A 22,909-nucleotide genomic window follows, 5' to 3' on the forward strand; every position below is an offset into this window, starting at 1 on the left:
CGTGCCGTATGGCCGCGGGTAGAGAGCTTAGCCACCGCCTCGAGCACGGCAGGGCCCTTTATAACGTGCATGAACGCAGGCAGAAGGCTTTAGGAATGGAGCAGATGGGACAGCGGGCCAGAAACAGCAGAGGTGCTCACGGGCGGGCGTGAGGGCGGAGCTGGGAGGGGAGCCCGCACCGCCGGGCAGGGAGGAGCGGAGGGGCAGCAGGGGGCGCTGCTGGGGGGGCAGTAGGGGGCGCTGCGGAGCCGGAGGCCGCAGCTGTGTAAAGGCGGGTTGGTTCCACGCAGACCTCGCAAGGTGACACAAACAGCAGGAATTACAAGAGAGTGTTGGAACGTGGTTTATTAAAATCCGTTTATAAAACCCTAGCTCATCACAGAAGGACAGAGGCCTCGTCCAATGCAAGATGGGAACCGGGCTCTCCTGGAGGGTCGGAAGCTTGCAGGTCTCTGCCAAGCGCAACAAAGCCGTGCTGCAGTCAGATCTGAACCTCAGCCCCCCAGCCCTGCTTTCCTTGTCTTTCAACCTCCTTCTCAGGCTGTTAACACAACAGCATCGTGTGTGCACAAAGCAGCTTTCGCCCGTACCACTGGAAGTGTATAATTTTCATTCTAGACTCTGATAATATTTTACAAACATTTGCTTTACCTCAACTATAAAAACCCTACATCATATAGCAAGAGAAAATATTTTGATCATGAAGTAAAACAAATTAGCAAACCAAGGCTAGGATATGATAAAACAAGAATTAGAATAGTAAAAAAAAATGAATGCATATCCTTAAAGGTGGCTTTCCACAGGTGATGGAAATCTTTGGATCCAGAAACACTGTCAAAACATCAGAAATAAACCAACAACCTCTCCCTTTTTGCTCCCAATAACAAAGTAATCTCAGCACGTCAGAGCTGGAAGGATAGCACATGTCAGGCAGGGGATCTGCAGGGCACTGCAAAGGGATGCTGAATGCATTGGTCTCTTCCAGACTTATCTCCCATACACAGCTGTGTGTCCAGCTGCACACCCTGGACACTACGGATCCATGAGGAACCATAAGATGCTCAGCAGTACACTTGCGACTAATTAAATCCTAATTAAAACTCTTGGCGTGAAGTACTGTTTAAATTAAAAACATCACGAGAGGAATCTGACAGTGGTATAGATGCAACATAATGGTTACATTTATAAAACGAGAGCGTAATTAGAGGAGAAACCACAACAAACCCAAATGGTTACGTAAGACTACATGAAGAGACTCTGTGAAAATGGAAATGTATGGATGCTTTTTTTTTTTTTCCTACAACAGGAATAACTGCTCACTGCTCAGATGATATTCTGGAGCTACAGGAGATACGTTTGGAAACACTGACTATTCTTATCTATTCTAGCACGAAATGGTGTCCACATACATCCAAAGTAGAACTGCACCTGTGCTACTCGTACAAAAAGCATTGGCATTTTTCTCCTTTTTCAGTACTCACATTTGAACTCCTACAACACTTGGCAGAACACTTGGCATTTTTTCTATTCCCAAGTTTTAAAATGGCAGCAGAAGTTACTCCTATAGATGGCTATTAAAGCCTCAGCACACTAGCATGCTGAGACTGTCTCCTGTTCTCTCCACTCACCCAACACAGTTAAAGCCAAAACAAAACCCCGTAATATTTCTGGTATTGTTATACTTTCCCTGGCAATATGCAAACAATCATATCATATAAAGTAGCCTTTATAAGCAAAGCCCTGATTCAAGATAAAAAAAAATGTTATCTTCCTCCTGCTCCCTCTTTGCAGGACAGATTCTTTGCAGTCTCTGTGACTGTACTCAGTCAACTGAGCTGATTGTACTCGTTCATTTTAGATTGCTCCTTTTAACACATTTACCCTCCACCCACAGGTCCTTGGCTTCTCTCCTCATTGGTTATTGCACCCTGGGGCTGCAGAAGAGGTGCCGGACTGCTTCTGCTTCTTGCGGCGTTTGTTCAGGAGGCGGTTGTTGGACGTTTTCAAGTCTTTAATTTTCACCTGATCGTAGTCCACCCTCATGGTAGCCAAAGCACTGGTCATCTCCTCCTGGAAACAAAAAAAATTAAATCTCTTGAACACCCTGAGGCAGAGAGATAGCCTCCCTATGCTACTGCTAGGTAATGAACGTACAGAACGAGCTCTCTGTTGTGCTACAGCCAGGAATAACCAAACCCTTTCTGCTGCACTGGGCTATGACTGAAGGCTTCGTTCTACTCATGGACTAATTCAGGAGGAAATATTCAGTCTTTCACATGTGGGTACACAGGACCACACTCTGCTGGCCTGATTTCCACCACATTCCTATGCCCAGCATCACTTACTGCCTGGCTCCAAGGCCTTCAGCAGCTGCTAAATCCAGGCTTCTTACAACAGAGTCAGTGCGCTGCTCTCCTCGCTCCATTACTAAAGTAGGTTAGCAGGAACCAGAATAAAGAGTCCACACGAAGTTACTTAAAAGTACACACTTCAAATTCACATGCCTTAGCTTGAAATAGCATTTAAGTGCTGGTAAATCTTAAACTTTTTAATAAAACAGATTTTTGCTCACAGCCTAAGTCACTGAATGTCTATGCATTTAGTTCAGAAAAGGAAGAAAGATTAAATATTACAGGAATGCTAGTGACTTCTGGGACCTATACAAAGCACAAACAGAAGTTCTCAAGGAAGTGAAGAAGCCTAAGAGAAAATACCTACTGGATCCCTCTGATTAGGAAGGTGCGTGTTGCCTAGATCCTATGAAATTTGTCATAATGTAGCTGAACAGATGAGACTACGCACTGGTAATTTAAATAAAAACAGCAATCAGTAGAATACCTTAAAGGAACGATGCAATTAGCAAAATTCCAAGTATTATAAATGCAGAAAGTTCAGAATTAATTGTAAAAATATGCCAACCTGATAAAGGCCAGCAGGAAAGAGTTAAGGCTTGCAAACAACTTTTAGTCTGCCCTATTGTTGCACTCTGCAGGAAGCATTCAACTGGCATCAGTACAAATAGTAGGTGAGGCACCTGGTTAGACTAAGGGAAAGACAGATAAATTTTTTCTTTTTTTCCTCCTCCTAAAACTGCCACAAGAAGACAAGGCTAAGGTTATTTAACGTTGTTTTACAACACAGGAACAGAGTAGAAAAATAGAACACAGCCCAACCCACCTCCCACCCTGTCCCCCTCCATTTTCATCATATCCCTCACTTCACCATAATGAACTCCAACCTGTCCCTTCTCCTCTGTGTTACATACAGCGGCTCAGCGGGTAGAATCATTAAAACCTTTGATCATAAGCATTTTCTTTGTTGATATTTTGCACAGCTGTAAGGCTGTCAGGCAAAGCTCAGATAGCATTATTCTTTTTTAAACAGTTTTCATACACACTATTGGTCTAACTAGGACTGTTGTTAAGACTCCATTGGTTAGCATGGTTGTATCAAAATTACCATAACCTCCAAGGAAATAAGCATCCACAGCAAAAAGAGCCCATCTAGTCTCTTATCTGAATGGCCTCAGGAAATATCTGACTCACTTTAACTTCATCCCAGTGGTCCTTATCCTCTTGCAGGACCCGAGCGGTATGGAGGGGCGTTGGTGGCACTGCCATCGATCTCTGAGAAAAGCAAAAAGCACCAAAAAATGAGTTCTGCAAACGCAACTTTAGGAAGCGACTGTTCTTCTATGTATGGAGGATATAAAACTTTATCTAACATCTTTCATTGCCCCCATTATTCATGCTTTCCATCACTCCACAAGCCAGTACACAAATCTAGCCTGTGTGAGGTGGTCTCCATGTGACAGTATCGTTACAGAACACGGGGAGACAGAAATCAATGCTGAGTTTCTTTCACTCTGCTCTCTTCCAGCTCAGCCAATAATCCTGGGTTGGATAATTATTTATGCACATTTCCCATTTTTAACAATTTAATTTAACTATTCATTAATTGTTTTGAAGTGCTTAACTTGACTTTATCTTCTAGGATTTGTAGTAGGAGATTTTTTGTCTTGCAAATACCTTTGCAGAGATTACCAATTCATCAGATCATAAATGTGCCCAAAAGAAGAAACTGTACTATTTTTCAGAGTATGTACTGATTCATTATTCTGGCACACATTTCTTGCGATGCTCTTCCATACAAAATTGAGATCTATTTTCACCTGACATGGCAAATTGGTAGATATTTTAAATTAGAATTAGATACAATTTCTAAAGCACAGTTTCCTGGTTAAATTCAGCAAGAAATATTCCTTGCCAGACCATAAACCAAATCCTAATTTCATTTTGATTGTCTATCTTCCGATTGTTTTCCCACGCAAACTTGCTGTCTACTGCTGTGGCATCCTACACATGTCAGCAAAGTCTGAGGAGATCACTGTATTTATCATTGCAAAACAAGCCTCGCACTGGAAGCAGTTCTTGTACTCCCCAGCCAACATCTTCAATGTATTGAGTTCTGCAAAGCTACAGAAGGGGAAGCAGAACTCAGGACTCCCGTGTCCTTTGGAAAAGGACCCCAGCTGGCAAGGGCACGGGTTTATCAAGCACAGGTGGGGCAGAGGGAAATGGAAAAGAAGCAGATCAGCCTTTGTGGTGCTCCTGAACAGGTGCCAAACGCACCCTCCTACCTGCTGTCAACAAGCTACAGGATTATATCATCCATCTAAGCTTTTTTTTTTTTTTTCATAAGCCACAGTAACATCCACAATAAAGGCCATTTATTTTTCACAGATTGCAATAATAATAAAAATATAAAGAGGGGAAACAGACTGTACTGCTGATTGTGAGAGGCATCTCCCTATATATGTTCCTACATAGGGATTTAGTAACAGAAAAGGAAGAATATAGACATTAGCTGTGTTGGTCTTTCCCTTCCTCTGCTGCGTGGGAAAAACAGGGTCAGTGGAAAAAATGTGAATCTGCTGCTCCTAGAGTGTTCTTCCAGGAATGGTATTCAAGCACAGCTCGTTGGTGCAGCAGCCTATAGACTTTGTCTCTAATCTCCTCCTCATTAACTGGTTATAGGAACATTTGAAGTAACATGTGTTGCTGTAGGTGGTAGCTTCCTTAGCTATTAGGCACTCATTCTGTGAAATTTATTGCCTGCTGACTTCTGGAACATCTCCTTTTCTTCAGCCTTCAAACACTTAAGCTGGAGGTATTTATTCTCAGTGATTACACTTCTATTTGGCTAGACAAAAAACAAACAAACAAAAAACAACAACAAAGAAAACACGTAAGACTGCCTAGGTTCTGTTCCAGTTTTACAGACTCTTTGTAACCTCAGTTTCTCAGCTCCTGCAACTCTAAATGAAGACATCTAACTGCTTCATCAGGATGTTATGTGGCTACATTACCATATGATTCTAAGTGCTTTGAGATATTCAAACATTACAGAAATGCTGACTGTAACTCATGATTTTTTTCTGCCCCTCCCTCCTGAGAAACAGGAAAGACAGAAAGGTCTATAGGAGAAAAAAGCATTTACAGTTCAAGCTGTTCCTGGCTGATGACTTTTGGGCGGTAAGAAATAAGTCTGGTTCTCCTTTTAGGCACAAATATGAGAACTGTAAGCTATTATTTTGATTATCTTGAGTGATACCTATGGAGCAGAGATGATATTCTGAAACTCAGTCTGATTAACAGATGGCATTCTTGTCTCTTGTTTGAAATGCTACTGCATTAATTAAATGAACTTCTACCCATCTCCTACCATCCAGGAAAAAAAAGAAAATAAGACAAAAAAAGAAAAATAAACTCAACCAGGTTACAGATTGAAACCTGAACTGAGACCATTAAGAGCTCTGTGTAGCACCTTATCTGGTCATCTCTTACAGGGCACTAAGCCGAAAACCCTGCTCCTCCCCCAGGCACTTTCCAGGATCTGCCAAGGATGAGAATTCCCACTAAACATAAGACTCTGTTCACACTAACACAGCTATGCACAATGGTGCCTAAGACCACTAATAATAGCTTCCTCTAAATCCCGCACTGATGAGGTAAGTACAGTTTATTTTTATATTTTTTTAAAGGGAGTAACATGCGTATGTGCTGCAGTCAACAGCAACTGCCTGCTTACAGAAGATATAGATGCATTTTGCTTCTGCTTCCAAGGATGCTACTGTGGGTGTCTCTCTTTGTGTGTCCTCTGGTAACACGAAGAAGAATTGTGGTTCTACAGGCAGGTGCCCTTCTGTGAAGGGTATAGTAGGTTAATTAAGTTATGAGCAATAATCGTCCTTCTCTTGCTGTGCTATGTGGAGCTACACCGTAAGCACTGCATGCAAGAATTCATCTTGCTCTCTTGTAAGAAGCTACATGAAACTCACGTTAATCCAAGGGTGATTCATAAATTGGGAAATTGTCATCCTCTCTGTTGGGTCTGTCTTCAGTAAGTGGCGAATCAGTTGTTTGGCTGAAAAACAGGACCAACATAGTGTGTTGTAGTCTACTACTGTGGTCCCAAAAAAACCTTCAGAACACAAAGACCTCCTGAATGAAGAAAGGTAATTTTTCAGAACTCAAAACACTGTTTCCAAGTTAAGAAGCCATATACAGTGTGGGAGGTTATTATGCCTGAAGAGGCGGAACATGAAAATATCCCAAACCGAAAAGGTAAGAAAAGGAAAGACAAGGGATTGGAGATTCCATGCATGCTATCTACTTCACAAGACCAACAATCATGAGGTCAAGAACTTAAGAAAAAGAGAAATAGAAGAGCATAAAGCTGCTCGTTTAAAATATGGCAACAAGCCTAGCATTATGGGCTGAATGAATGCATAAGCTGACGTTTTGAGAAGTGACAGAAGACAAAAACTAGCTGTGAAAACAAAGACAATAAACTGGTCGGACAACTGAGAGGCCACTAAAAAAAAAACCAACAAAGTCAAAGGAGTTACATAAACTGGCTTTACATCAGCTTTCTGTGAACATGGCATTGGCCAAAGCAAGAGGTACTAACTCTGTAACTGAGATATGAGATGACAAGAGTTTGAACAAGAGATTCAGTCATGTGGACGAACAGGAAACACCTCATCCAAGGGACATTATTCAGAAAGAATCATAACTTCCTTGGGAGAATCTAGAAAAACTTCTGAATATGTTCTTTTAGCAGCATTAAACAAAAGATGACTAAGTGCTTTGAAGGGCCTGTGACAGATAGAAGTTTGAGACTTTAATGACAGAGGCCACAAAGATGATATACAGTAGAGAGTACCTGGAGTCTAAAATCTAAAAAGTTCTAAAAAGGAGGAAACCATGAACAGAACCCACTGATTACAGGAAGCTGGTGGGAAATTCAGAAGTAGCCTCCAAAGACAACGTACTGCAGGAATGATCTAAAACAAAGGAAATGACAGGACTATACAAAGGAGGGCAAAAAGAAGTAGCCTAGAAGAATGCCTATAGGCTAGCCAAACACGAATAGGTTCAAAGGTAGAGGACATCTATCTTCACTGAGGCAAGCATATGGAAATGCTACATGTTTTCCAAGCAAATGTTTTCTGATCAAGCTTTGCTAGCATTACAATAACTACTGTAATACAAACAAAATCCCATACTGACAACATGTTAAGCCAGAAACCCCAAAATTAAACATCTTCTCTACCCAGGTGCAGTAGTTCACACCGCACACTCAGTCACGAGGGGTTACAACAATGCCACAATCACAGTATTCTTCCAGGATATCTTATTAGTGCTTTAGCAGCAGATGTGACAAGATGTTAACAGCAGTAGAATAATGGGCTTGTTAAAAAGAAGATGTGCTCAGAAATTGTTGACCCTTCTCTCTAAGATGGGCAGTTGAGACCTCCAGGTTATGCGACTGTCAGAATAACAGAATCAAAACCATCCACTTTCAGGACCTGTTTGAGCCCATTTAGGTCACAGCTGAGCAGCAGCAGGTTTTGGTCAATAACTTACACAAAATAAATTGTTGACCTTGATTTAAGTGGAGGCTGGCAAGCTGCCACATCACAAAGAGCTAGCACAAAAAGTTGCCGACCTTGCTGGCTGTATCACCAAGGAGGGCAAAGACTGAATGAGTTCTTAACAGAGTTTGCCTTTCTTCCAACTTAGTTTGTGTTACAGCTGCCCTGACAATCCCCTTTCTCAGGATTATATATTTTTGTTTCCTGAGGGTTTAACTCAGGCTTTCACTAGCACTATCTGGATTTGAAAAAAAGTTTTCAGTCATCATTTACTTTCTATAGTGCTTTGGTTGCTGGCTAGTGTCTGAATTCCAACTCCTCTTACAATACAAATACTAATATTAAAAAATAATTGAAATAAAAATTAAAATCAGGTTCTTAGAAAAAGTACTGTGTAAAACACTTCTCCTCTGCACAACACTGCACACGTTAGAGGCACTGAGTATTCTTACCTTCTTCTGACACTTCAGCCCATTCTGGATTGGGAAATCCATACTGCCCCATTCGAATTCTTCTCTTCATCCCAGGAGAAATAGCTTGTCCAGTGTTTGAGTAGAATGGAGGGAACCCACACAGGCTGTGAGAATGGACAAAAGCAGCCTTATAGATTAGAAAGCTCTTAAACTCCAGTGCAAGCTTATGTTCTTCTGAAGATTGTGTGATCCCAGTGACTAACTACTTGTAAATGCAGATTTAATAACATGCGTTATTCCTGTTAATCTAGACTCTTCAAATACTTACAGAATGTATGTGATGACACCCAGAGACCACATGTCACATGATTTGTCATACTTTTCAGGACCAAGGACTTCTGGGGCTGGAGAATTGAGAAAAAAGCATAAACTAACAATACCACATCATTCTTCATGTTTCCATCACCTTATAAGTAGCAGCATAATTCAACAATAAATATGGGAGGCATTAAAAAAAAAAAAAAAAAAGTAAAATCAAACCAAAAACCCCCATCCGCCACACACTGCAGTAACAGTGTGGTATTTTCTATTGACAAGTTCCCAAGCACATCTCTGTAGCTTTAAAGAGGAGGAACGGAGCTGGCAAAATGCCCTATACTCTTCACCTTACTGTCTCTCTGCTCAAGAGAATACTAGGATTACAGAAAAGCAGAAGGAGCTATAGTTAAATGTGTACAGGGAGACATAGCATTGAAAGAGGCCTGAGCATATGTTCCAGAAGTTAGAACAGAAAGGGCCTGATTAGCTGTGATACAGTTTTGAACAGTACCTAGGTGGAGTGCCTGGCTTTTTCAACTACAGAGCACTATATTTTCCTTTGGCTTCCAGAGCACTGCATCTTTGCCTAAGCAACAAAACTTTACAGAGATGCAGTCAGGAGGACATTTTCCCCTCACACCTCCTGGGCAGGTGAACTGGTAGGGACCCTGAGTTTGTAAGAAACGACTCTCTAAACATATGAGCAATCCTGCTGGTTTATTAAAAAAAAAAAAAAAAAAAAAAAAAAAAAAAAAAAAAAGGTGTTGAGAAGGAAAATGTCAGCCTGTTTATATACAAATATAAAGGCAGAAAAACATGGATGTGAAAATTCTTTAACATTTTATCACTAATCCCAGTTTAAGAAAACAAAGAAGAAAGCACCAGGAAGAAAACTACTGCTATGGTAGGTTTCTGCTAACAAATGGGTAACGACATCTTCCATTACAAAAAAAAAAAAAGAGGTAACGTCCACATAGAAGAAGGGAACTAACTCTTCTAAAAAATTGAGCCCTTTCCAAAGAAATTCCAAGCACAGACTGCCTCAATCATACCATATGGTGAATGACTATTAACTCAGAGACCAAAAAGGACATACTCTGAAATGAGTGCACAGAGCACAGTCTGATGTGGCATTCATTACGCAGTGCTTTGGACAAAATGCAGGCAAAAATTCAGCTGTGATTAAGTCACTTTGATCTTTTATTATTAATTCCTCCATTTGCCATCTTTAAGAAGGCCTTAGAGCTGATGGAGTACTCTCCCTGATTTCTTATTGCATTATTTAAGCTATGGGAAGTTTTGCAAGGAAACACCCAAATAATTACGAAGCTGAGTTCAAATTATGGTTATTATTGCATCATCCAGAGGAAACATCAGGTTTACTTCAGTGTAATCAGATGTAAAACGCTCTCTCTCCTTGATTCTCATTTGCATCCCTTCTTAAGGCTGCTTCCTACCAAGGAAGAAAAGGAAGAGGACTGGACTGGACCCAGACTAAGTTTCGGGATGGGCTGGATACTATTTTAATTCTGCAGGCTCCCTTTTTGCATTACATCCACAGGAGAAGATCTACCACACGTTCCTACAGCCCACAGACCCACTATAACAGGAGGAATGAGAAACACAGAATAAATGCATTTTGGATGACTCACCCACATAATAAGGAGTATAACAGGGGGTCTGCAGTGCATTTTGTACAGTGGTTTCTTTGGCAAAGCCGAAGTCTGTGAGTTTAAGTACAGTATCCTTTTCTTTTGATGTGTAAAGCAAGTTTTCAGGCTGAAAGACCACCAAGAGAAAGATAAGCAGGGTAATGAAGAGAGGCCTCCAACGAGCTGTGCAGTCAAAACACTCCTGCTTGCCTTGATCACCACCAGTATTTGGATCCCCTCTTTACCTCACATCCCACCATATCACACAGAAAGTTCCCTCCCAACACACCAGCACCTTTGCTCAGAGTAAGGATCAGCGTCCTTCGCAACATGGCGTTAGTTCACTGAGCGTGTTTAGGGAGCATTTGAGGCTAAGCACTTCAGTTTCTGTGCTGGTGATAGGCAGTGGCACACAGCTCCACAGTATGTATATATACACATACCTGAACTGTTAAGCCATTCTCCAGTTCCTACCTATGGAGCATCTCCACCCCATACATGTAACCCTCAGTGACACCAAACAACGTCAGTTCTCCTGCCAACTAAATGCACAGAAGCATCCATAGAAACTTCATACACCCTTTATTACAAGGAAAGTACAATTCAGAAAACAAGTAATAACTGATAAAGACTGCAGATAATGATACAGCACTTAGTCTAAGTTTACTTCAGGCAGTGTTATTTTCTTGTTAATTAACTGGATTCCAAGTTGCTGGTACCTCTTCAGCTAACCATCGGACTGCATCCCCCTTTGCATTCTCTACACAACTGGAAAGCATTAGCACATATGAACATTTTGACCTTGGACTAGAAGTGATCTAGTTGTGAACAAATCCCCTCTCACACTGGCAGAGGAACAGGAACACTTAGATAATCTATTTGTACTCTTAGTTCTATTTAAATCACCACCACCCATTTATTTTTCCACCCTACACTCTTTTCCCCTGACCACACACCTCCAGACCTCACCTTGACGTCTCTATGGGCAATGTTCATTGAATGCAGATACTGGATGGCTGTGCCAATGTCTCTCATTATTTCAGAGGCCTCTATAAATACAATTTTAGAGAAAGGTCACATTAACATTCCCACTGTAACTCAGGGACATGCTTGGGAATGCTTATGACTTACAAACAGCTTGCTGGAATACATGGCTAGCATCAAGAGTAGAATATCTAAAATTAGCCCTAGCAGCTGTGTTTTGGTTTTGCAGGCAACCATACCCCAATTCCTCAGCTGCTCAGCCCTCCTCCTAAGCAGGCACAGCAACCAAACAGTTGAGAATTCTGCTTTTCATGAGCTCGGGAATTTGTGCTTTAATTTCTCACTGGAAAAGCAGAGAAGGTACACAAGCAACTCCCAGCCAGGACGCAGCTCTGGTAGTTCAGGACATGACCTTGGTTATCCTAGACAGAAGTTTAACTTTCAGCTTCTAGTTCAGGGGTAATGGGAGGATCTAATAGATTTTCTAAAAATAGAGCAACATAGCAATATAATAATTTGAGGACAGGTCACATCTTTTTCCTCGCTGTCTTTAGAAGTTTTCCTTGGAAGAAATGAAGTCCGCAGTTCTACTCTGCAGAGCCCAAACCTCCCACTACCAAACAAGAAGTTTTGAAAATTTAACATATATCCCAGTGGTAAATTCTCTGGCTGGTGAGCTGCCTTGCAAGAGCAGTACTCAAGATCTGGATGAGTTCAGTTATACTCGGAGAGTTTCGGAGCAGGGAGGTGTGACATTCCCATTGTAGCAAATGAGCATTATATTACATCTTCATTAACAGGGAAACAGAAATAGCCACTTTAATTTGCTGTTCTTTTCTGCACAGGTAGGAACTTCAGCTACAGCAGTGAGAGGGAAAAGAGAAATTATTGTACTGTAACCTGGAAGCCATTTTCACATCACTTTTGATTGAAATTATGCAATCTCAGGCAATAGCAACCAGAAAAGCTAAAAAAAAAAAAAACAACACCCATCTCCTCAAGGGAAAGCTGTGCAAAACTTCCCCCTTCCTGGCACAGCTGAGAAGTCTGGCTTTAACGGAGAGTTGCAGCTGATGAATAAATGGCCAGTGAACCTGGGGAATCCAGTGCTACAGGGCTTATTCATCTCAGGAATGAATGAAAGGCTATTTTTATCTTAACACCCAAATGGTTTCTGAGAAAATGTAAGATACCATATAATACTATTTAAAGTAGAAAAATCCTGTCTGTAGCACAAAGGGCCATCAGAACAGTTTCCTTCCTGGAATCTTGTATTTTAGAGAGGAACAAATAAAGTGTCTGAAAATGCTCATTCTCCCACACAACACTCATATCAGTTCAAGGATTCATCCCTGGCCAGAAACATGGGAACACAGGATGAAGAATAGCCCAGCCTCTATAGCAGCCTTCCTAAACACAAGCTCAGGTATAATTTACAAGCTCAAGTATAATTTACAAGCTCAGGTATAAATTGTTCCTCTTCAAATCATTTTGTCAGGACGCCAGCTATAAACACTAATATTTTCACTCCTGATTAGAAATAACCTTGTTTGTTGTGAATGGGCAAGGAGAACCACATTCAAGCACACCTGTAGTACTCAGCAATAATGATTAACTCTGACAGTAAAAATAGCAAGAGTATTCTACTACAAGCTCTGTCACTGGCTCCTAGCAGGTCTTTACATATGCACACAGTCCCTATTATAGATGAGGAGGCTTGTTTGCAGCGTGGCTAATAACACTTCCTTTCAAGTAGTACTTTAAAACCCTCAAATAAGAGATGTTTCATCAAATGTGATTGGCTCATTATATTCCCCACCTCACAGTATAGCTGTGCACGGGGCTGTTGTTTAAGGGACAGCCAGAATAAAAATCACAGCAGGACCTGAGCTAATGTTGGAGGTGGTCTGGCAGGAGACCAGAGACAAGAGTAATAGAGGCTGCGGTGGCTCATAATTGAAAAAGCTGAGCAAATGTGTATAAGGAATTTTCCTCTAACCTTCCACATTGTGTCTGAACTTGTCACAGTCTGGTAACTTTTGATTCACAAGGAACTTCAGAGGTAACTCTTTACTACAGAATTGAAAATAAATAAAATGGAAACCTACCAAAAAAAAAATCAAAAAGAAAAAAAACCCTGTAAGAGACCTAAGTAGAGGGAAAAAGCAAAGCAGCAATTTGTCACAAACATTAAACTTGTGATTTTTCACCTCTCTCAGTGAAAGCTTGGTCTCCTCTCTCCTGGATCCTGCTAAACAGCTCTCCTCCCTCCATGCTGAAACAAAGAACACACAGAAACAACAACAAAAATACCGTATGCGAGCAGGAAAGACCAAATTAACACCTGACTGCGCATCTGGGAACCATGGCAGGAATGGATTAGAAGAGATTACAGACCACCTCCCATGCCAATGCTTCTTAAACACCACGCTCCTTTGAACCAACGCACAAAGCCACTGTGATATGGAATAAGTAGAAAACAAAGCAAAACCAAGGAGTTTTCATGCTTTCTGTTTAATGCACACTGACATAAGGAACACGACACGCACAATGGCGAAGTCAGATATGTTGGCAAAAGGAGGCTGTTTTGTGTAAGGGTAGGAGATGAAGAAAATAGGAATCAAAGGTAGTGAAAAATGTTATTATTTGTCTCTACTGAAGACACCATTGTGGTATTACAGATCACAGAGAGAGTAGGAAAAGTTACAGTCAAGACAGAATAAAAACGATCCTGTCAGATCACAGGACTTGTAGTTGATAGTCAATCAGTCAAAGTATATCATATTTGTACAGACATATCTTTCAAGATCATATTAACTGGCCAGCTTTCGTAAGGATAATTGTCAGAGTACAAGAAAAAATTGTGTTATGCTTAAGGTTCCTCATTCTCCCACTGCACAAGTTAGCTGCAGCAGCTGTACATTTACCTACAAGTTCTATAGAGACAACAACAGGCTTGCTGCCCAAACAAAACTTGTGCTAATGAGAAAGCCCACTTAATTCTTTTCTAAGCCAGCATTTTCTCTCCCTGCTCCCCTCAGCCCCTCAAAGAGCAGTGCTGCTGGTCCATACCATTCCATGACAATGAGGAGGCATCTCTTTCCATGATGTATGTTCTCATAAACATCCAGGATGTGAACAATGTGGGGACAACCCGATGCCCGCCAGTGATATTCTACTTCCAGACGAGCTTTTGGGTTGTCATACAGGAGCTGCAAAGAAACAGAAGAAAACAATGACATCAGTTTGTATCATTTGGCTTTAATTTGGTATGTAAACGCAGCCAGTTTTTGAGTTTAAGGATGGTTCCAAGGACTACCTGGGGCACTTTTCTCCTGCCAAAAAATGTCAGTCCATCACAGGACTTCTACCACCTCTGCACTGTCCCACTTTCTAGGCTGAAGTATACAGAAGCCACAACTGGTCTTTCGGAGCTGAGGGGTCTGGAGTGGCAGCAAGGGGAGATTTTGAAGGAGGTGGATACAGAGCCATCTCATTTAACTCCAGATGAGAAACTGTAGGTTTCATCCTACTTTTTTTTGCAGTACTCACACTGCAGTCAAACAGAATATGTTGTGTAAAGACAACTCCTGTAAGGAAACAAGACCTTGTACAGCCAGGTGGGATGGAGCTCAATGGAGCTGGAGCCCCCCACTTTCTGGATGGAGCAGAGACTCGTTCTGCAAGTAATTGTAAAAGAGAAAGGAAAGTTCAGGAGGGAGGCAGAGCCTCCCTCCCACACCTTCATTTTATATCTATTTTATAGATTTTTTTTTTTTTTTTTTTTTTTTCCAAATACAGCTACTTATTCCACAAAAATCTCACCTTCCTCTTGGAGGAAAAAAAGTGTTAGAAGAAGGTGTAGTTTCAGGACGCAACCATTCAGACCAAGAAAAAAATGCCCCAAGCTAGAGAAAGTAATTCTGTCTTCAGTTTAGGATTAACTCCTTTCTGGAGCAAAACTGATTTGATGACCACTTTTCTTCTGCCCAGTTTTGCCCTCCGCCACCTCCCAGCTTTTGTCTTAGGGATGGCTCTCAGGACATCTGCTTTCAACAGAAGGAAAATTAAGTATGCTCATGCATACACCTAAGGGTTAAAGCCTTAGCAGATAACAGAACCAAGAGGCTGCATAAGATTTTCTTCCAAATAAAAGCATCCGTTAGTCTGGATCCTCTCATTCTGTTTCCCCGCTAAGGACAATGACCCTCCAACTTGCCCCCCAGATGCTGGGAGAAAAATCTTCCAGGTGCAGTACAAACCCTCACAGTTCAGAGATTGAAAGCAGTAAGATTTTTCATACTGACTCTGAACAGGTTTCTTAAACTCGACGCAGATATCTCACAGCATCATGGTCAGAACAGCCTTTCGAATATCTGAATGCCTGAACTTCTCCTCCTGTAACATGCAAGGCTGGTTTATTTTAAAGGTGTTAATCTCTGGAAGGGAGCTCTAAGAGCTCATCTTTCCCATCCTGGAACCTTGCACATGAGAAACAAGTCCCTTTCCTACACCATACGGCTGCAATTTCAATTTGGTACTTCATACCCTGTAGAAATAATCGTTGTAATGATGGAGCAGCAACACAACGGGTGCTATATAAAGCATCATCCAGTGCATTGAAAGAGTAGAAAAATACCTCTGATCTAGTCACCTTAGAAAAGGATTAAACAAATATGCAGGGCCTCTTTTCAAACACAGAAACAAAAACTGCTGCACTATCTGGTATTAGCCTGGATCTTCTTGTGTTTGCTATCAGGTCCCAATCAAAACACAATTGCCTGATAACTGCTGAAAATATGTAACCTGCCATTGGGGACCTAAGAATCAGCTCGGGAAAATGAGATCACTTCTCCATCCAATTGCTGAGCTTCCCAAGGCTCAAATGGTGTCTCAGACACCTCTTGGAATATAGAAGCATGATTTAAAGGTCACAGGAAGGAAATCACAAATTCTGGTTTCTGTACTGACTCCAGAGCAGGCAATTTGCATCACTTGGATAAAGAGCTTATTCCCCTCTGCTGCTCCAAAATCCCTGCAGCAAAACAGACACAGCAACACAGCACGGACAGCTGTGTCACCACACAAATCGCTGGTGGACCCCTGGGCAGAACGCAAAGGGATTCTCTTCTCCTCCAGGCTGGGAGCAGGGAGAGGGTGATGAGTGCTGTGGGCACACATTGCTGTGCTTCTGTGACGGAGGAGGGGGATGATCTACCTGAGCAGGCTCTCTCTACCATGGATGGCCCTGGGGGCTGCTCAGCTCTGCCCCATAGGTTCCACGGCCCCAGCATACTGCCAGCTTCCTTGTGGTGCAAACAGCTGAACGAGCTTTCCCACTGAGTGCAATGTCCTTGCAGCCAACCCACTTCTTCCACAGCTGTCACCCTGCACCCAGAGCACACTCGTTTGAGATCACTCGCTATCCGCCTCTTCCTTCCTGCTCCAGCCCAGCGATGGCCTGATTTCCAACACAAATAACTTCCTAAAAAAAAAAAAAAAAAAAGAGATGGCTCCAATTTGGACAAAAAGTCCATTACCAAGCCTGAATGCGCCTGCTAGACTTTTCAGCTCCAAGCCCATTCAGCAGCTTTCCCTTCCCAGCCGCTGTGTTCCAGCTCATAGGGCTGTCCATCAGCATTTTCCTCTCTGCCCTTCTGAGCTTGGGCTGGCGCCTGGAGGGCTCTTCAAAGGTTCAACAATGCAACAATATAGCTCCAATACCCTCAGGATTAACCAGGCCACTCAGAAAAGCAGGAGGCAAATTACTGCTTGGATGTGACTGGATCGGTGCCACTTCTGAGCAGGACACTACACAAACCTCCTCACCTTTCCTGTGCTGTTAATTACACATAACCATTATCTCTACTAACGTTAATTGCGCTATAATCTGTGTACCTGGCGCTTGCACAGTGTGCAATGTTTGCGATGAGAGCTTACGAAAATTATTTCACTGAATTGAATTCCCACTCTCTAAGGCATTTGGATACACGAGGATCCACAGCTTCTGTTCTCCATTCTTACAAGCAGGTTTCATGTACCCCTCAGTGCTAAGCTTCAATATACTCATGTCAAAATGAAACCTGGAAAGCAGAGGAAAGGAAATGCAAAAAGAAGAGTACACACACCAAAATGTGCCAGAAGCCAAGCAATGTCTGATGCATCAATCAAACACTAACCTTTGAATTTCTCCTTCTGAGCCTTAAACATAAATTAAATCTTATATCTACATCTGCTACAATCTACATCTTTTAAATAGTCTCGCAAATGCAGACAATGAAAGCCAGGCAAGGCTAAAGGTTACATTTCTACAAAATGTAGGCGATGGTTTAGAAACAGCCTGAAATTCTATCCCAGTGGTAGCAAAATTGTAAATACTGCTATCTTCTCAAGGATGAAGAGAGTCCTCAGCCCACTCCTATTGCTGTGCCAGCCATGGTACCACTGTGCCCAGGTCTCTGACAATATACAACAGAGCTGAGGGAATCACTGACAAATGCAGAGCTTCAGAAACTCTTCTGAGACTGCTGGTTCGTGCTGTGGTCTGAAGAAAGAGGAGCTCCAGTCTCCTCCAAAGCCCCCACATGACACAGATGAGTTGTGATCCCATGGGCAGCAGCATGAGCCAACGCAACTCCTTATCAAGGAAGCCCCAAAACATTGTCCTATCTCCCACATTTTCACTGTTCCAGATCAGGAATCCATTAAGAGAGCTCTTCAGCTCCAAACCCAACACCTCCCATTCAGAAAACCAGGGCAGAGAGGGAGCTGCCCCACGGCCTGTCGATGAGGAAATGAGGTGTATGCTCCGGCTGCCCCCAGCCCAGGGCACACTGCAGCTCGAGCTCCCCAGGTTCTGGAGTACTGCTCTAACTCAGGTCAGTGAGTGCCTACCAAACCAGACTTCAGGAGTGCAGCCTTGCTGGCCAGCGCTGTGTGATTTCTGCCTGTGTAGAATTTCTTGATGGGGGAAGGAAAAAAAAAAAAAGAGAGAGAGAAAAACTAAAAAGTGACACAGTAGCTTCTAATTGCTTTTCCATTGATTCAATGTTGTGTAAGCAAGGAAGGAGAGCAGGAGCCCTCATACCTTAACAGACCAATACAGGAAACAGCCTCCTAAGGACCCCAGAGAGCAGCATTTTCTGGACTCTGAAACCACAACAGCAGAGGGAAGATACCCATAGGCAGAGGCATGGGACACGCTGCGGGCAGGAAGGAGCAACTGCTTTGTGACTTTCCCTCTTCACAAGTGCTAGCACAGATGAGATATTACTATTACACTTGCCCTCCATTCCCCACACAGGGAATTCAGACCCTTACACGTATTTGTTTCATTTATTTGAAATTTCAGCAACTCCCTCAGGTTCCAGCAGTGCCAGAATTAGAGCTGTCACAGGCTCAGCTATCACCTACTGCATGCACCATGCTGGAGCAGCACCCAGTGCTGCATGCATCTTTCTCTCACTTGCTCCAATTCCAGACCCTGAACTCTCATCTCCTTCAATAGATAATTGCTTTTATCACTCCTACTTCTATTTTGCTCACAGGAAGGTTTCCCATTATTAACAGGAATGGAGCTGGAAGAAACTTTCAGTCCCTGGGGTCCTCAGCACAGATACATGTGTATTTAAGCAGAGCTGTTATTTTTCTATCTGAGTAGAGAAAGCCTCTGCTCAGGCATATGAGGGTAAATGCCTAACTTCTTTTGCTCTCTTTTTTTCATGTAGCTGTTACAAAAAATGCTGAATCCTACAAATAAGCTTGTGAATTTAAATTCACACTGATGCGCAGAAACAAACACCATTTGCTGCAGAGCAGCTCTTCCAGCCATTCTTTATTCAAGAGGAGCTGATGGCAAAAGGATAACGTTTCTTTCATCTCTACTCTCCTATATGCTATCAACAACAACAGCTATCACTATGGCTTGGGACACTTAGTCTTTTCTTATACCCTGATTGTTTGCACATCTATTAATTCAATGCTAACAACCTTTATCTGTTTCAGATCCCTCCATAAGGGATAAAGCCACCTTTTGTGTCCGAACGCAGAAAGAACTGAAATTACCCAGAAATTCTTCTTTGTGCATCAGCACTCCCTGTCAGTCAAACAGCAGAAGCTCTTGCCTGTTTGCAGTGGCAGCCCAGCAAGCAGTAAAATGCACAAATGCAAAGCTCAAAGAAAGCAATGATTTTTTGCTTAATAAAATCCAACCCACTTCTGATAGAATTATTTAGTGCCTGAGCATCAGTCTACAGGAAAAGGATAAAGCCAGGGTAGCACAAAGACATCACCAAACTTTCCTCCTTTTATTTCAAATTCAGCTGAGGCTGTTAGAAATGGCATCTCCTTGGAACCTTTGCTGAACCTGTCACTGCGACTCCAGCCTTTGCTGAACCTGTCTGTGCTGCAGCTGCCATCACCACCAGCACTCAGCTCCACGGCTGGCCCCAGGGATGGGCTGCTGCATGACACTGACAGCAGAGCCCAGTAGCACCAGCTGCACCACGTGCCTGCAGGACCTCTGCTTTTTGCTTGGCCTAGCGAGCATCAAAGTTTATTTCCTGGCCGAAAGATCCTACTCTATCCACCTCTCCCCTCTGATCTTCCAGGCCCAACTCAGCGTACCCTCTGCGATGGCAAAAGTCAGCGCAGGCCTTTGGTGCCTTGACAAGCATGGGAGAATGAAGAGGGCAGCTCACATGGTGCCAGTCGCTCTGAGCCCTGAGAAAGTTCTTATACACGTATTTCAAGAGGAAGAGCAGGGTGTGCAAGGCTAAAAGCATAGCTCAGCACAGATGTGCTCCTTTGCAAGAGTCTGCATGCTGGACATGCTGAAGAACCGAGGTCTCCAAGCGCTGCCACTCCCCATCCCCAGAGAGCACGCACTGGGTAAGTGCTCTGCTCCAAGCATCTCTTCTGCAGTGCATCAGCCAGGGCTCCCAAGCACCAGCTCTGGTGTGGTTTGGGATTTTATTTATGGCAGTAGTATCCAAACCACAACCAGGCACTTAGTAACACGACTCTGCGACCTGAGGTAAATAAATGAGACACACCGCTATTAATTCTCTAATTACCCGTGCATCTAGGCATTCATTCTGCAAAGGTCAACTGTCTTTTTTCATAAATGTTAGTGGAGATGCAGCAAACACAACTCAAATGGTGAAGCAGCTGGCCAGTTTACATTCCAGAAGTATCTTCTTGCACACAAAAGGCAGGCAACAAAACACAGCAACAGTACCACACTGATAAAGTTGTTTCCTTGGGAAAATGAGCAAAAAAATGCCTATGAAGAAAATCAACTGCTCTGATAAATACTCCAATTATATCAGATTCAACCACAGTCCCAAAAGCAGGCTGTACATTCAATGCTATGAAGCACACAGAGGTTTCAATAGAAGCGTGCTATGCATAAGACAACTTTGCATTTTAATATTGCACTTGCTCTGCAGAGTACATGGAGACATCATTATTCTTAGTTACACTCAGCTGTGACGGCTACAAACCAGCAACATGTGGCTTCTATATTATTCAATACTGCAACCTTAGATAAAGAGAAAATGTCGCTCCTGAAAATTATGTCAATTTTAATTACAGTTCTACCCTCATGCCCTCACCAAGAGCTTCACTTCCCTCCTGCCAGCAAGTGTCTGCAACCATCCCTAACACACATACATCAGTCATTTTCTCTTGTTGCTTTTACTTCCTAAAAAGGTATAAGACTATGCATATGAGAAAAAGATCTAAGCACACAACTTGCCAAATAACCATTGCACTCTACTACCCACATTTTCCCCGAGAATCAAGGAAAAGAGTAAACGCTGTCGGTGTTATTTGTAGTGCTTCCTCCTCACACAGTGCCAGCCAAAAGCCAACCTCCAAGCTGCTGCACAGCAGGACAGCAGCAGGGTTAGCAGGGCACACAGCTCTGTTGGAGCAGGACGTGGTAGGAGGCACAGCCCAAGTAGAAAAGTGCTGCCATCTAGGTCTGATGCTTCCTTTCTTGGTCTTCCCACTAATAAGTGGTATCAAAATTAACACAAGTGATGATACTGAACAAGGCAGAAGCAAGAATTAGCACGTGTTTAACCTCGTTAACCACAGATAACAGCAGCTCCAAGAGGAACACCTAAATGTCCTCTTGGCTGACTTCCCATCCTCTCCCATGCATTCAGAACGGCCATCTATGCATTCAAAACCTGGCAGCGTGCCATGCCAGGACAGGTCTTTCGCATATAGCCCTGCTCTTCCTCTTCTTTTATTTATTTAACATCCTTTCTCCACACCCACACTTGGGCTTTCTCTCACATCACCTCTCAGGCCTCTCTCTTCTCTCTCTTAGGATCTCTATTCTGTAACACCATTTGCCTCAAGTATTCCTCTTTCAACCCAAGTCATTCTGTGATTCTGAGACAAATCAATTCAAGAAGCCAGAAATAAACAAGGAGCTCTCAGGCCTGTCATCTCCCACTCCATAGATTCACCTACTTCTAAGCATTACCTTAAAGGGTCATGCAGCTAAATCCCAGACATCAGTGGCAGCATCCATATCTCATATCCCTCACGGATGAGGTATCAAGGTTTTATTCAGTTCTTCTGGAGTGATCCCAGGCAGATCAATGCCAAATGCTTATTCCTGAAAGCCGTCACCTGCAGGAACTTGTCCTTGCTGAAGGTTCTGGAGCTTTATTTCTGAAGACAAGTCATCAGTAAGACCTCTCTGCTGCTACCATTTGTTTTCATGCTCATGTTTGCTGCTGGCATTTTCAGGCAAAAATCTATATCTTTCTAAGTTATAACTCAGTGGTTGATGGCTTAGATGTGCATCAGGCAAGAAGATCCCTGGAACTGCTTATCATGCCAAACAGAGATGCAACAGAATGTGTGGCTAAATGGAAAGAAACCAACATCATCCAGCACAGGCTACAAATGCAAAGGAAGCCATTAAGAGAAAGAGGAAAGTAAATTCCTCTCCAAAGATTTCTTTCACTTATTTTGTCTGAATCTATATTCTAATAAACTTGGGGGAGGGAAGATTCAACAGATGGGTTCAATATAAGAAAGCATTGGTGCAGTAAAGCTGTTCCTGCTGTTGCAGTTCTGCACCCAGTCCTGCATGGGTCACTGCTCCCAGCTTCCCCAGGCACACAGGTTCATGTCCCCGAGCTCCAGAGGGCAGTGAACATCTCTGTTTTGCTGCCCATTTTATTTCTGCCTTTAGCCAACTTGCCTCCCTGTATTAGGATGTGTGACAGATGGGAGCAGAGGTCTCTGGTCCTAAGAATCCATGACCCACTTCTTTTTCAAATGTTACAGGATGCTCTACATTCCCTGCGTTCAGACACAGCAAAGCAGTCAGACACCATAAAGATAGAACAGAACAGCCTAAATCGAGTGGGTTTGGGTCGTTTTTGTTTGTTTGTTTGCTTGTTTTTCCCCAAATTCAAGGGCATTTCCTTCATATTTCAGAACAAATTTCTTCTCCACTCCTGGGTTGTGCTGGCTGCCTCACGACTATGCATGTAAAAGGCAGATCCCAACAATATTTCGGAATCTGTGGTTTTGATACTTCAGCTGAAGTGGCATCAACACAGGAGTCTGAAAAA

The 22,909-nt window shown here is 42.7% G+C and overlaps 1 protein-coding gene across 3 annotated transcripts in view; it reads right to left on the reverse strand.

The window, feature by feature from the left end:
- Nucleotides 1–330: 330 nt before the first annotated feature.
- MAPKAPK3 (MAPK activated protein kinase 3) overlaps nt 331–22,909 on the reverse strand; it is a 113,644-nt gene continuing 91,065 nt past the window's right edge. Inside the window, exons 2-11 of one of the 3 annotated variants that reach the window (XM_085235571.1) lie at nt 14,379–14,518; nt 13,517–13,581; nt 11,292–11,371; nt 10,323–10,449; nt 8,681–8,756; nt 8,392–8,516; nt 6,341–6,426; nt 3,546–3,626; nt 2,920–3,034; nt 331–2,070 (exon numbers count right to left, since the gene is read on the reverse strand). In XM_085235571.1, coding sequence (XP_085091697.1) covers nt 2,012–2,070; nt 2,920–3,034; nt 3,546–3,626; nt 6,341–6,426; nt 8,392–8,516; nt 8,681–8,756; nt 10,323–10,449; nt 11,292–11,371; nt 13,517–13,581; nt 14,379–14,518 — 954 coding nt within the window. In that variant the 3' untranslated portion in view covers nt 331–2,011. Of the gene's footprint in view, nt 2,071–2,919; nt 3,035–3,539; nt 3,627–6,090; nt 6,205–6,340; nt 6,427–8,391; nt 8,517–8,680; nt 8,757–10,322; nt 10,450–11,291; nt 11,372–13,516; nt 13,582–14,378; nt 14,519–22,909 lie in introns of those variants that run through there. The other 2 variants (XM_085235570.1, XR_014886276.1) reach the window with 2 other exon arrangements.

This window comes from Meleagris gallopavo, chromosome 14 (genome assembly GCF_905368555.1).
Source record: "Meleagris gallopavo chromosome 14, MGAL_WU_HG_1.1, whole genome shotgun sequence".
NCBI lineage: Eukaryota > Metazoa > Chordata > Aves > Galliformes > Phasianidae > Meleagris > Meleagris gallopavo.